Source organism: Ranitomeya variabilis, chromosome 4 (genome assembly GCF_051348905.1).
Source record: "Ranitomeya variabilis isolate aRanVar5 chromosome 4, aRanVar5.hap1, whole genome shotgun sequence".
Taxonomy (NCBI): Eukaryota; Metazoa; Chordata; class Amphibia; order Anura; family Dendrobatidae; genus Ranitomeya; species Ranitomeya variabilis.
The window spans coordinates 154,643,100-154,656,819 of NC_135235.1; the positions used below are offsets into that span (position 1 = coordinate 154,643,100).

General features: G+C 43.4%; 1 protein-coding gene across 2 annotated transcripts in view; it reads left to right on the top strand.

Moving 5' to 3' along the window:
- Positions 1–4,440, top strand: part of LOC143770082 (core histone macro-H2A.2-like) — a 111,295-nt gene extending 106,855 nt beyond the window's left edge. For both annotated transcript variants that reach the window (XM_077259331.1, XM_077259330.1), the window contains 3 exons: positions 411–500; positions 2,910–3,084; positions 3,838–4,440. In XM_077259331.1, coding sequence (XP_077115446.1) covers positions 411–500; positions 2,910–3,084; positions 3,838–4,003 — 431 coding nt within the window. In that variant the 3' untranslated portion in view covers positions 4,004–4,440. The remainder of the gene's footprint in view (positions 1–410; positions 501–2,909; positions 3,085–3,837) is intronic.
- Positions 4,441–13,720: the final 9,280 nt, after the last annotated feature.

A 13,720-nucleotide genomic window follows, 5' to 3' on the forward strand; every position in this document is an offset into this window, starting at 1 on the left:
TTGCCCAGCCTTAGGCTGCAAATCTGCAGTCACTGCAGACTTGCGAATCCTCACAGCGCACATTCCCCGGCACTAGGAGCGGTCATATGACCACAAGTATGTGATTTCATACTTTCGGCCACATTTCAAGTAGACTGTATCTGGCCTCCTTCAATACAGTCTCATTGAGCAAGGCTGCACCTATCCCCACAGCGCACAGTGACCACAATGTCAGGATTCATAAGTCTGCAGTCACATAGAGTGACTGCAGATTTGTACCCTAAAGACAGACAACCCCTTTAAAGTGGAGAGCCACTATCATGTCTTTCTTGCATTTTAACGGTCATTCATCTGACAGCCACTGCATAGTGCACTGAATGTAATGTGTGGACCTTGATCCTGCCATGCCATAATTTTTCTCATGTATATAGGGAATGCCATGGAAAAAGCTGGAGGAAAAGAGTTCCTTGAAGCTGTGAAAGAGCTCCGTAAAACCCATGGACCCTTGGAGTTGACTGGAGGTAAAATAATGTACATTTCCCTGACTTGTACACAATTCTAACACTTTATTTATTATTACGGGGCAACCGCACAGTGGTTCAGTGGTTAGCACTGCAGCCTTAGGTTATGTTTCCACGGTCGGTATCGGCAGCGCTTTGGACACAGCACATGTCCACTCCGTCCAAAGCACTGCCGGTTTTTGTATGCGCGGTGATCCCACATGTGTTCATTAAACCATGCAGAATTGCCGCATCCTATACAGAGATTGTGATATTTATCTTGCGGAGACTGAGCGTCTCGGCAAGATAAATAGACATTTTGCGGTCTAGAAAGATGCGCCGCATGTCCGTCACCACAGCGAAGCCGCGGGTGTCCCTGCATGCATAGTGGAAATGGGATAAAATCCCATCCACTATGCCGTAACATCTGGCCGCTGCGGCTGTACGCAGCATCCAATCCGCAGCATTTACTGACCGTGGGAACACACCCTCACAGCGCTTGGGTCATGGGTTCATATCCTCCAAGGACAACATCTGCAAGGAGCTTGTATGTTCTCGCCATGTTTCCGTTGGTTTTCTCCTGGTTTTCTGGTTTCCTCCCACACTAGACATACTGATGGGGAATTTAGATTATGAGCCCTAATGGGGACAGAGATTATGATGTGTCTGTAAAGCGCTGTGCAATTAATTGCCCTATATATCTGTGCACAAAACCAGAAAATTAGTTATTTTGCCCGCTTGTCTTCGACTTATATATTGGTGGACGGATGTTATGTTGAAGTTTTAGGACAACACAGAAAGTTTAGTTTTAACACATCGGTGAGCACATATCAAAGGTTTCATAACTATGCTAGTTGCACATGCATTTATGTTGCCATTTCTGTGGGGGGTTGTCTTTTTTTTTTTTTTTTTTTGTATCATTTCTATAATAAACCCATGCCACACAAAATTGTGCAAAACAGAGAGTTCCAGAGTAAAGCATCCACAGAGTGAAAGTCCCCTCCATGCTGCCTCACACAATAAGGGCTCATTCAGACATCATTTTTTCACGTGCAAATGCAATCTGTGTTTGTCACAGATATAACTCATACCTATTATAGTCTATGGAGCTGTTGACATGTCCATATGTTTTTGTGGACCAAGTAGTCCTCACCAAATCAGAGATCTGTCCTATTTTGGTCCAAGTCTCAGATCAAACTCGCCAATGCATGTCTATGGGTCCGTGAAAGTAATCGGACAGCACTCGGATCCCATCCATGTGCTGCCTTTATTTCATGGACTGTTTAATATGAGCAGGTCAAGAAATCTTCATCAGTTTATTTTGTTGGGGTTTTTTTTTTTCATCCACGAAAAACAGATGAAACCCTGATGTTAAAAACTGACATTATAACCAAACTGTTGATTTGCTGGTCTGATCACTGATGGAACGTGGACAGTTTTTGCGAACAACAGAAAACACTGATGTCTGAATGAGCCCTAGTAGTGTTGTTTGGTAAATTCACACTTGTTTTTCTATGCATAATATTTTTAATTATTTCTGTGGTGCCTTATTAATTCCATGTTTAATAAGGTCAATGGATACTGAAAAGAAACAGCTGATGCAAACTCAGTTTAACAGTTTACATTTGCAATCCAAAATAGTATAAAGCTGCATGTTCACATGGGATAAAAGTTGTCCGAAATGGAAATAATCTGAGAATTACCGTATCACTTATGATAGACAACTACTATCTGCCAGAAATTTGATCTGTGAGGTTGGATTTTTTTTGAGGCCATAAATGCAAGTGTATGTCTTTTTGCTTTATAAATACAATATACACAAGCTCCCAGTTTATTTCACCACATACGTGGTCAGATCGTTCATACTAATGATCTGACACAATTGATCTGCAGCATTTTGGCTGATGCGCATGAGCTGACCATACACATAAGATTGTCGAGTCCCATTATAGATCCTATATAAAGAATTTCATCCATTGGCCGTTATGAGTTAAAGAAAACACATGAAAAATAATCTACTAAATTCACTGAATCAGCACTGTGTGATCAGGCCTCATTGGTTTGGTGCCACAATTTTAATTTGTTACTAATATTTGAAGGGTTAAATAAATCTACATAGAAAATAAGTAGCCTAATAACTCCGTTCTCTCGGCTCCCACAATGTACCTTGGTGGTAACAGGAAATCAGCAGACTACTGAACTCAGTTTCTTATCTTAACGGAAAAGAAAACATCTTGTAGCTTAAAATCATTGCAAAACAAGTAAAGTATCTATAAATTTACCCAACACTTTCTGTGAAATGTGTTAATTACTGTTATACATTTTTTTTTCTTTTATTAAGAAATTACGGTAATAATAATTTATTTTATTATTTGGAAATGTATAGTTTTCATTCATCATCTATATGTATGTTCCCCCTTTCTTTGATAGCTGCCCTCAGTCAAGCAAATGGATTGGCAGCCAAGTTCATCATCCACTGCCACATCCCACAGTGGGGATCAGATAAGTGTGAAGAACAGCTGGAAAAGACCATCAAGAACTGTTTATCGGTCGCAGAAGAGAAAAAGCTCAAGTCTGTGGCCTTTCCTTCTTTCCCCAGTGGCAGGTATATGCAGATTCTCACTTAAAGGGGTGTATTTTGGTCTTAGCTGTCTTTTGTTTTGGGGTTTTTTGAATATGGGCTTAAAGACCATTTTCCACTCCTACCAGCCATTCAGCTGCTCCACTTCAAAAGCGCATCTCTGTCTACAGGGTGTGACTACCGATGTCACACTCATTACCAATTGACTCCCGCAGTCTGACAACCAGCCCCCTGCTGCTTATCAGCATGACCTCGGCAGTCACGTTGTGTCAACAGAGCAGAGTAGAGGGGAAGCCACTGCTCATGATAACAGAGGAAGCTGATGAATCGCCGGCAGGAGCGGCCTGTGATCTCTCTGTGCCAGCAGAGTTCGTCGCCAGGCACATCAGGCAAGTAGGTAGCAACTACCTGCCCGGTAATTTATTTATTTTTTTTCTTTTACTATGAGCCCAAGTACTAATTTGTCTTGGACGAACCCTTTAATGATTTTGTCCTCTGTCAGACATATACCTTGTGAAACCTTGCTCATGTAAGAAGGCCATAACATATGCCACTCTATAGTTGTACATATGCATATGCCACACTGGCTTCCAAGGTTTTTTTTTTGTTTGTTTGTTTTTTAAAGCCCAATGTTCTCTTATTTCTGTATGCTGCTTATTAAGAATGTATGGAAGGCTATGTTTTCTTATATAATGAGGATAAAGCTACATTGCTGTATACCGGCCTGATGTTACAAATATGACTAAACATTTTTCCCACTTGTCTCATGCCATGTAGAAACGGCTTTCCCAAGCAGACAGCCGCTCAGGTCATTCTGAGAGCCATCTCCAGCCATTTCGGCTCCTCCAACTCCTCCACTGTGAAGAATATTTACTTCCTGCTGTTTGACAGTGAAAGCATTGGAATCTATGTGCAGGAAATGGCCAAGCTCGACACAAAGTAGAAGCCAGAGCACACAGAGCAGCTCCACATGTGGTTGTACACAAGTAGAAGAGGACTGGAGACCTAGAGATGATGAATTGTTGTTCAGAATGTGTTGAAACATGTATGAAATGTTGTGGTTTGAGGACTGATTTTAAGTTTATGTTCCCATGGTTGAAGAGGTATATTTGGGCTGATTCTCCTATTTCTGTACCAAGCCAGCACCCTATTTGCATTTTTATAGAACCTGAAAAATATACCCCTCTGTAATAATCAACCATGTTGTTTTTTTGTTTCTTTAAGGATGTTGTTCCCAATGTCTTCTCTTACGTTTCCTGTCTTATTATTTTAGACTTAGTGTTACGACAGCTAAAAAAAACCTGTTTTAGATTTGTAGTATTGGATTTTACAAGAGAAATAAGACCACAATATTATTTAAAAAACTAAGCAAAGTTCTTACATTTTGTCTCGTGTCTTTTTTAATGGGCTAGTACAGTAATGTTGTATTGTGATTTTCCCAGGACGTTCATCATGACAGCACGTCAGGAGGAAGTCACGTACATCCTCTAGGGACAGGAAATGCACAGTGTTTTTCCTGTCCCTAGCAGGACAGAGCGCACAAGAGGATCGCAGGAGCGCGACACTTACCGGGACTCAGTGGGATCGGAGGGGACTGGATGTCTTCCCTTCCCGCTGTCAAGAGGCTCCATCGATGATGCCTCATTGGGCGGGGGTCTCTCAGTGTGTCGGGGGAGCTCCCAATGTTGCCGCTTCCTTCTCCGGAGGGTTCTCAGCTCCACGCCGCCGGCTGCTTACTTCCGGTTGCATGGTGAACATGCGTTCCACCGGGGAACGTGTTTCCGGTCGGACGCCATTCGAGGATGCACACTTCCGGTTTAGAGGGACACTTCCGTTCGGGACGGCGTAGCTTTTGTTCCAATCAGGAACACATGAGAGAGCTATGGGGGTAATCTGGAGGCCATCTGGACAAGGTAAGACCCTTTAATAAGGGTACTCACAAGACGGATGATGTGCACAGTCTGAACCATGGAGGTTATCCATCTCGCTCAGAAGCACCAGCTGAGCAGTCCTTGGCCAGCGTAAGTGCCCCATAGTGCCGGCTTTGTCTCATGTTAGTAGTCAGTTAAAGGGGAAAAGTTTCGATTTGTGTGTTAGGATAAAGGGACCCCCTTAAGATCCAGCTCTTCTTCCCGGAAAAGGATGTGGAGATGCCCGACATGCAACACTAAATTAGCGGACTCTTACACAAAACAATTATGTCCGGAGTGTGTTGCAAAACTCAGAAAAGAGGAACAGGAGTCCTTCCTTACGGATATGCGGGCCACTATCAGGGAAGAAGTCCAGAACACTGTTGCTAATCTCGTGCCACCACAGCCAGATCTGAGCACCTCCCGTCACAAGAGGTGTACCCTTCCTCTTACTACTCAGAGGAAGAGGCTGAAGCCGAGGAAGAAGGTTTTCCCAGAGGCCTTCTGAGGAGAGGAAAAAGTATTTTTTCTCATCTGAAAATACGGACGACCTATTGAAAGCAATGAGAAACAACCATAAAGACTGAAGAAACAGAGGTCCCTCGGTTCAGGACGAGATGTTCGGCAGTCTCAGAACAAAAAGAAACAGTGTTCCCAGTCAACCAGCATATTAGAGCCATGATCCTGGAAGAATGGGAAGATACGGAGAAGCGCCTGGTCATCCCTCGTGACTTTAAAGCCCGTCTTCCTTTTGATCCTTCAGAAATCAAAGAATGGGAGGAAATCCCTAAGGTGGACATTCCTATCGCCAGAGTGGCAAAAAAGACCGCTATACCATTTGAGGACTCTTCCTGCCTGCTTGACGCCATGGACAGGAAAGCAGAGGGTCTGTTGAGAAGAAGCTGGGAGTCAATTACTAACACCAACATAGTAGCCACCTCGGTAGCTAGGTCCATGTGCGTCTGGATTGACGAACTGTCCACCCAGATAAAATAACACCCCTAGAGCGGTTATAGCAGAATCTATAGACATGTTAAAAATGGTGGCACAGTTTATGGTTGACGCTTCAGCAGAGTCTGTAAGATTTGCAGCTAGAAGTCACGTACTATCCAACTCAGCAAGGCGGGCCATATGGCTTAAAACAAGGTCAGGGGATAACCAATCAAAAAGCAAGCTCTGCTCCATCCCTTTTTCAGGAACACATGTCTTCGGTCCTGTACTGGATGACATTTTAGAGAGGGCCGATGATGACAAAAGGAGGTTTCCGGAGGAAAAAACAAAAAATGTTCCTTTCGTAGGCCCCGTCAGCCATCTAGGCAGGACTGTAAGGAAAAGGGAAATACAGGCAGATGGAGTTACCCCAAGGGAGGTAAGGGTACAGTCACCCAATCGTCCTCCGCCACACATAGAAGGAAATTAGGAGGGAGACTGCAGTTTTTTCAAACAGAGTGGGAAGCCATAACCAGCAACAAATGGATCCTGCGAACAATAGGAGAAGGTCAATGGATAGATTTCGCCCATCTCCCTCCCCATCAGCTTTACATCACCAAACCCCAATCCCTTTATGCGCAAAGCAGGCTCTGGACAGATGTCAGAAATCTCTTAGAATTGGGGGTGGTCCAGCCGATACCTATTGTAGAAGTACATCAGGGCCACTACTCCTCCCTATTCTCCATAAAAAAGCCTTCGGGCAAATATCGCACCATCATAAATATAAAATCCCTGAATCAGTGGATAAGATACAAAAGATTAAAAATGGAGACAAGTGATAGAGAGAGAGACAACACCATGTGCACTTTAGATCTAGGAGATGCGTATTATCATGTGCTGATTCACCCAGACCACCCCCAATATCTGAGGTTCACTCTATACTATCACGATTCAAACCATCATTTTACGAAAATAATGACTGAGGGGGAAGCCTTTCTGAGGAAACAAGGGTGTGATGGTGTGATATGCTATGTGGGTATCATTTTTGTGTATATTTCTATTTTACTTATTTTCATGGTGTTCTCTTGTAGGATGTTATTTGCTAATTGATGAATGGCTGTTGCTGCCATCTGATATCCGCCCCCACAGTACTGTATTGTTTGCTAATATGCTAGTGACATATTCACCTAGCTTGTTGAAACAATGAACCCCTGCAACCTTCCCCCCCTGACCTGTGAATGAGGAGGGGGACTTTTAAAAATATCAGGGAGGTGAGACACAGTCTGAGATCCTGTGTGGAACTATGATGTGAACACAGCACCTCAGAGAGAAAGAATCGTATTTGGACTGTTATCCTCTGTCTGCTGGATTGTTGGACTCTCATCTCCCATGGCTTTTATCCTCTTACTGAACTGCATTCAGGTTCTGGACTATTTTATCCTTTGTGTGGTGGATTGTATATGGACCTTTCGTACTTTTGCCTAAATAAAGGTCTTGGGATTGTTCACTCTTCTCTTGCTCTGTTGATTGTGTGATACCGTAGAAGGACCCCATGACAAAGGGATTATCGTGATCCCCCTGCCTGGACGACATCCAGCTGGTAGCAGACTCTGCTATACACCTCAAACCACTATCCCGCACTATAAAAGTTCTGGAGGACCTAGGGTAGCAAATAAACGTTGAAAATTCCGATTTACATCCAGGGACCCAGAAGGTGTTCTTAGGGGTCCTCCTAGATTCCCATCGCAGAATGTCCTACCTACCCCATGTGAATCAGGAGGAGATCAGAAGCAGGATCTGTGCGTTACAGAGGAAGATTAAATCCATCAAATACGCCATGAGGATCCTATGACTGATGACATCCTGCATCCCAAATGTACGTTGGAGTCAGGCCCACTCAAGACGCCTTCAAAGTGCAGTCCTTAAGTCCTGGAACAGGCATCCCTCGGGCCTAGACAAAAAGATAGCGGTCCCCACCGGTTTAAAACATTACCTGTCATGGTGGACATCCAGGGACAATCTCGGAATAGGAGTGTCTTGGATCCTTTTCCCCGCATCTGGATTACCACCGATGCAAGTTTGAGCGGATGGGGTGCAGAGGTAGAGAGTCGTTCTCGTTCTATTATCAATATTGCGGCAATGGCAGTAATTTGCTCAGTGCAGTTTTTTTTCTAAAAATGGAAAAGGGCAGGAATCCTTGAGTATGCAATGTATGAGAGCGTTCATAGCAGCTAGCAGTCTACTGCAAACTATAGAGAGCATGCAGAGGGAAAAACAAGTGACAAAGTCTGAATAGAAATCATATGCTGAGCAGAAAGTGTTATTCTTAATGTACACTTGAGCGTTTATTAAGAAACATTACACTTACATAGGCCGTCCATGTTTAAAGGAGAACTATGTTTGGTCAGTGGGGTCTGAAATTAGATGAAGTGTTGTTCCTCGTTTATCCAGGTACAGGGGATCTTTCGCATTGGGCTGTGGCCAGTCCCCAACAAACATTTTTTTTGATTCTCTGTGTATACATTAAGAAGATACTTGAAAAGACAGAACTTAAAAATGTTTAATGTCCAGTTTTCTAGCATTGATTTTAGGATTAAATCACCGGTCTAGTTATTAGTAACATTAAACATCCCATTTACCACCACAATATAGCTTTTATCAGAGAAAAGCGGAATCTGTGAAAAAGGCTTTCCTACTTATGCCTAAGGGAAAGCAAAATAGTATGGGTCTTATTCAGATGACAAGTCAATATTTTGCAGGATCTTCCATTCATATATTAATCTTGTATATGGTTTGGCCAGCCTGAATCAGCCTCTGGCTGTACAATCACAGCCTTGTATTCATGACTCTGAAATGCTGCGGCACTAACTAGCATCCCAGGTGTCTACAATCTTGGAATCAGGGAGTGGGCCTAAATATATAGGGCTACAGATACTCACTGTGCTGTTTGGTGATAAGGTGTGAATCAAACTCAACATGGACGAGAGGAAGCGAAGGAAAGAGTTGTCTCAGGAGATTAGAAAGAAAATTATAGACAAACATGTTAGGCTACATTCACATTAGCGTTGCGTCAGGCGCCCCTATATTTAACATGGGGGGCGCATGGACATGCGTTGCACTTGCGTTTTGTGACGCATGCGTCAGGGCGCAGAGGACGCTGCATGATGCAGTTTTTTTCTGCGCCAAAAACCATGCAAAAGTGGACGCATGCATCACAAAACGCGTTGTGCGTTGCGTCGCCGACGCTGCACCGCACAACGCAAATGTGAATGTAGCCTTAAAGGTAAAAGTTATAAGACCATTTCCAAGCAGCTTGATGTTCCTGTGACTACAGTTGCACATGTTATTCAGAAATGTAAGATCCATGGGACTGTAGCTAACCTCCCTGGACGTGGCGGGAGGATGAAAATTGATGGCAAATCAAAGAAACGGATAATACGAATGGTAACAAAAGAGCCCAGAAAAACTTCTAAACAGATTAAAGGTTAACTTCAAGCTCAAGGAACATCAGTGTCAGATCGCACCGTCCGTCGTTGTATGAGCCAAAGTGGTCTTTTTTCAACATTGTTGAAAAAAAAAAGAGAAATAAAAAAAGAGCCAGACTGGAATTTGTCAAACTACATGCTGACAAGCCACAAAGCCTCTGGGAGAATGTCCTATGGACAGATGAGAAAAAAGTGGAACTTTTTGGCAAGGTACATCAGCTCTATGTTCACAGACAGAAAAATGAAGCATATCAAGAAAAGAACACTGTCCCTACTGTGAAACATAGAGAAGGCTCTGTTATGTTCTGGGGCTGCTTTGCTGCATCTGCCAAAACAATATAGTGGAATACTGAACAGTCCCCCACATAATTACCATCCAAGTACGATATGAATCATTATTATGAGAAACAGGACTAAACTAGGACCATACAGGACAGACTGCATAAACAAACATCTACCAAAACCCAAAAAAAGAACTACAGTCAAAAATCCAATATATGCAAAACATAGAAAACTTTATTGAGATTAATATCAGGTAAGTAGACAACAGTAGGAAACAATCACCGTGCCACCCACAGCACGCACAAAAATAGGACAGGGGAGGGTAGCCCAACATCACATAACTAGGTATATGGAATGACCCTGCATAATGTATACTAATCACAGATATAAGTGGAGTTCATATGTCTGCGTATATGAGCACATGCTCTAAACAAGTGTAAGCATTGGATTTTTGACTGTAGTTCTTTATTTGGGTTTTGGTAGATGTTTGCTGCAACTGGCACAGGGTGTCTAGAATCTGTGCAGGGTACAATGAAATCTCAAGACTATCAAGGGATTCTATAGAGGAATGTGCTGCCCAGTGTCAGAAAGCTTGTTCTCAGTCGCAGGTCATGGGTCTTGCAACAGAATAATGACTCAACACACACAGTTAAAACACTGAAGAATGGCTAAGAGGAAAATATTGGACTATTCTGAAGTGGACTTCTATGAGCCGTGACCTAAATCCTATTGGGCATCTTTGGAAAGAGCTGAAACATGCCGTCTAGAAAAGGCAACCTTCAAACATGAGACAACTGGAAGAGTTTGCTCTTGAGGAGTGGATCAAAATACCTGTCGAGAGGTGCAGAAGTCTCATTGACAGTTACAGGAATCATTTGATTGCAGTGATCGCCTCAAAACGTGCAACGAAATATTAAGTTAAGGGTACCATCATTTCTGTCCAGGCCTATTTCATGTTTTATTTTTTTCTAAATTCAGTGGAAGCATGATTGAAAAGCAATGACTTTCATTTGTTCATTATCATAGATTTTTTTATTACCTTTATCAGATTCAAGTTATTTCTGTGACCATTGTGGGTTTTTCTGTCCTTAACCCCTTCCCGACATGCGCCGTACTAGTACTGCTCTGCGGGAACTGAGTTCCTGCAATCCGCAGTACTAGTACGGTGGCACGATCACGCAGCCTCACGCTGAGCGCCGCGGTGATCGTGTGCGGGTGTCAGCTGTATATGACAGCTGACACCCTGCAGAAATGCCTAGCGCTGATCGTGGGCATTTCACCCCTCTGATGCCGCTGTCAGTAGTGACAGCGACATAGAGTGGCATCCCGCAGGGACGGGGTCTCCCTGCGCTCTCCCACCGGAACAACGCGATGCGATCGCGTTGTTCCGATGTTCTGGAAGGAGTCCCCGGATCCAAAATGGCCGCGGGGCTCCTTCCGGGTCCTGAAATGAGGTGGCTCCTGCACTGCCTGACAGATCGCTGATCTGACACAGTGCTATGCAAAGTGTCAGATCAGCGATCTGATCTAATATAGTGAAAGGAAAAAAAAAATTCCCAATAAATCCATTTATTTATATAAATAAAAAAAAAACAATAAAAGTACACACATTTGGTATCACCGCGTCCGTAATGACCCGCTCTAAAAACTATCCCACTAGTTAACCCCTTCAGTGAACACCGCAAAAAAATAAAAAAACAACACTTTATTATCATACCGGCGAACAAAAAGTGGATATATACAGTTATATATAAATATATATGGTACCGCTGAAAACGTCATCTTGTCCCGCAATAAAAAAAACCGCCATACAGCATCATCAGCAGAAAAATAAAAAAGTTATAGCTCTCAGAATAAAGAGATGCAAAAACAATTATTTTTTATATAATAGTTTTTCTTGTGTAAAAGCGCCTAAACATAAATAAGATATAAATGAGGTATCGCTGTAATCATACTGACCCGAAGAATGAAACTGCTTTATCAATTTTACCACACGTGGAACGGTATAAACGCCCCCCTAAAAGAAATTCAGGAATTGCTGGTTTTTGTTCATTCTGCCTCCCAAAAATCGGAATAAAAAGCGATCAAAAAATGTCATGTGCCCGAAAATGGTACCAATAAAAACGTCAACTCGTCCCACAAAAATCAAGACCTCACATGACTCTGTGGGCCAAAATATGGATAAATTATAGCTCTCAAAATGTGGTGATGCAAAAACTATTTTTTGCAATAAAAAGTGTCTTATTAATTTTAAAAGTAAATCAAACCCCCCTTCATCATCCCCTTAGTTAGGGAAAAATAATAAAATTTAAAAAATGTATTTATTTCCATTTTCCCATTAGGGTTAGGGTTGGGGCTAAAGTTAGGGTTGGGGTTAGGATTACATTTACGGTTGGGATTAGGGTTAGGGGTGTGTTTGGGTTAGGGTTTCATTTAGAATTGGGGGGTTTTCACTGTTTAGGCACATTAGGGGCTCTCCAAACACGACATGGCGTCCGATCTCAATTGCAGCCAATTTTGCATTGAAAAGTCAAACGGCGCTCCTTCCCTTCCAAGCTCTGCCATGCGCCCAAACAGTGGTTTACCCCCACACCGGGTATCAGCGTACTCAGGACAAATTGCACAACAACTTTTGGGGTCCAATTTGTCCTGTTACCCTTGGGAAAATAAAAATTTGGGGCGAAAAGATAATTTTTTGTGAAAAAAATGATTTTTTTTTTTTACGGCTCTACATTATAAACTTCTGTGAAGCACTTGGAGGTTCAAAGTGCTCACCACACATCTAGATTAGTTCCTTAGGGGGGTCTACTTTCTAAAATGGTGTCACTTGTGGGGGGTTTCCACTGTTTAGGCACATCAGAGGCTCTCCAAACGCGACATGGTGTCTGATCTCAATTCCAGCAAATTTTACATTGAAAATTCAAATGGCGCTCCTTCCCTTCCGAGCTCTGCCATGCGACCAAACAGTGGTTTACCCCTGTGAAGGATTACCCTGTTCCTCCCACGTCACCAATCCGTGATGTCACTACACAGGCACAGCTCTCCGGCACCCCTTTGTCTCTCAGGTCAGTAAGGGAACTGCACCTAGAGCAAATGGCTACCGGGGAGACTGCCCTGTTACCCACGCTGGGTATTCTAAGATTCGCAATCAGAGTAAAAGGATCAGCCCAAAATTAATTTATGATTTAATTGCCTTAAGGGCGCACTAGGTAATTACAAGAAATATACAATCACAATATATCAAGAGTTACAGTCAGAGCAAAATATAACAATCACCATACAGGGCTTAAAGGTATACAGCTGGAGGTCAATTTACCAGGTTGAAGGTCGCTTGTGGAAGCCGGGGGGGCTCAGCGTTCCGCAGGTCCATGACTTAGTTGCCGGGCAGCCCCCAGAAAGCGTGTGCTTGCTCCCCTCTGGCTGGCATATGCCCTGTTCCTTAGTTCCTTAGTTAGTCATCTTCCTCTGTTCTGCCCCACTCTCCAAGTGTCCCAGCTCTTAAACCTTGCTGTGTCCCTCCGCCTGTAGCTGGGTGGGCTTAGCAATCTCCACCCCTCTGCCTCCCTGCAAGATTTATTCCAATATCTAATAAATGGGATAACTTCTCTCGGGATGATCGGATCAGTACACGGGCAGTACCAGCGCATGTGGTTTGTTCTGCTAGTCGTACTGGGATCAAACCTGGACCCATTTGGTCCCTGTGGGAGGCTGATCCCTATATCTCGGGTTTCAGACCTCCCACGGACACGGGAGTCGCACTGTTAGATGCGCAATTTCTTTAGGGCGAGGGGGATATTTTTTATGAGCCGGTACCTCAGACGATGCGTCCATAATTCACGATTCCATGTTGGAGACGGTTCGACTGGACGGCCATACTAGATGTGTATCCTGTGGCCACTTGACATACGTGCTTTAATTAAGCCCCCAAGCACTTCCAAGCTCCCTGCTGGTGTGGCTTCCTCACTGAGCTTTGAAGTACCTTCTGCATTCTACACTGAGCTCAGGCCATTACCATACTGAAGGAACTTTATTCATGAGAAAAGGTGGGGGCCA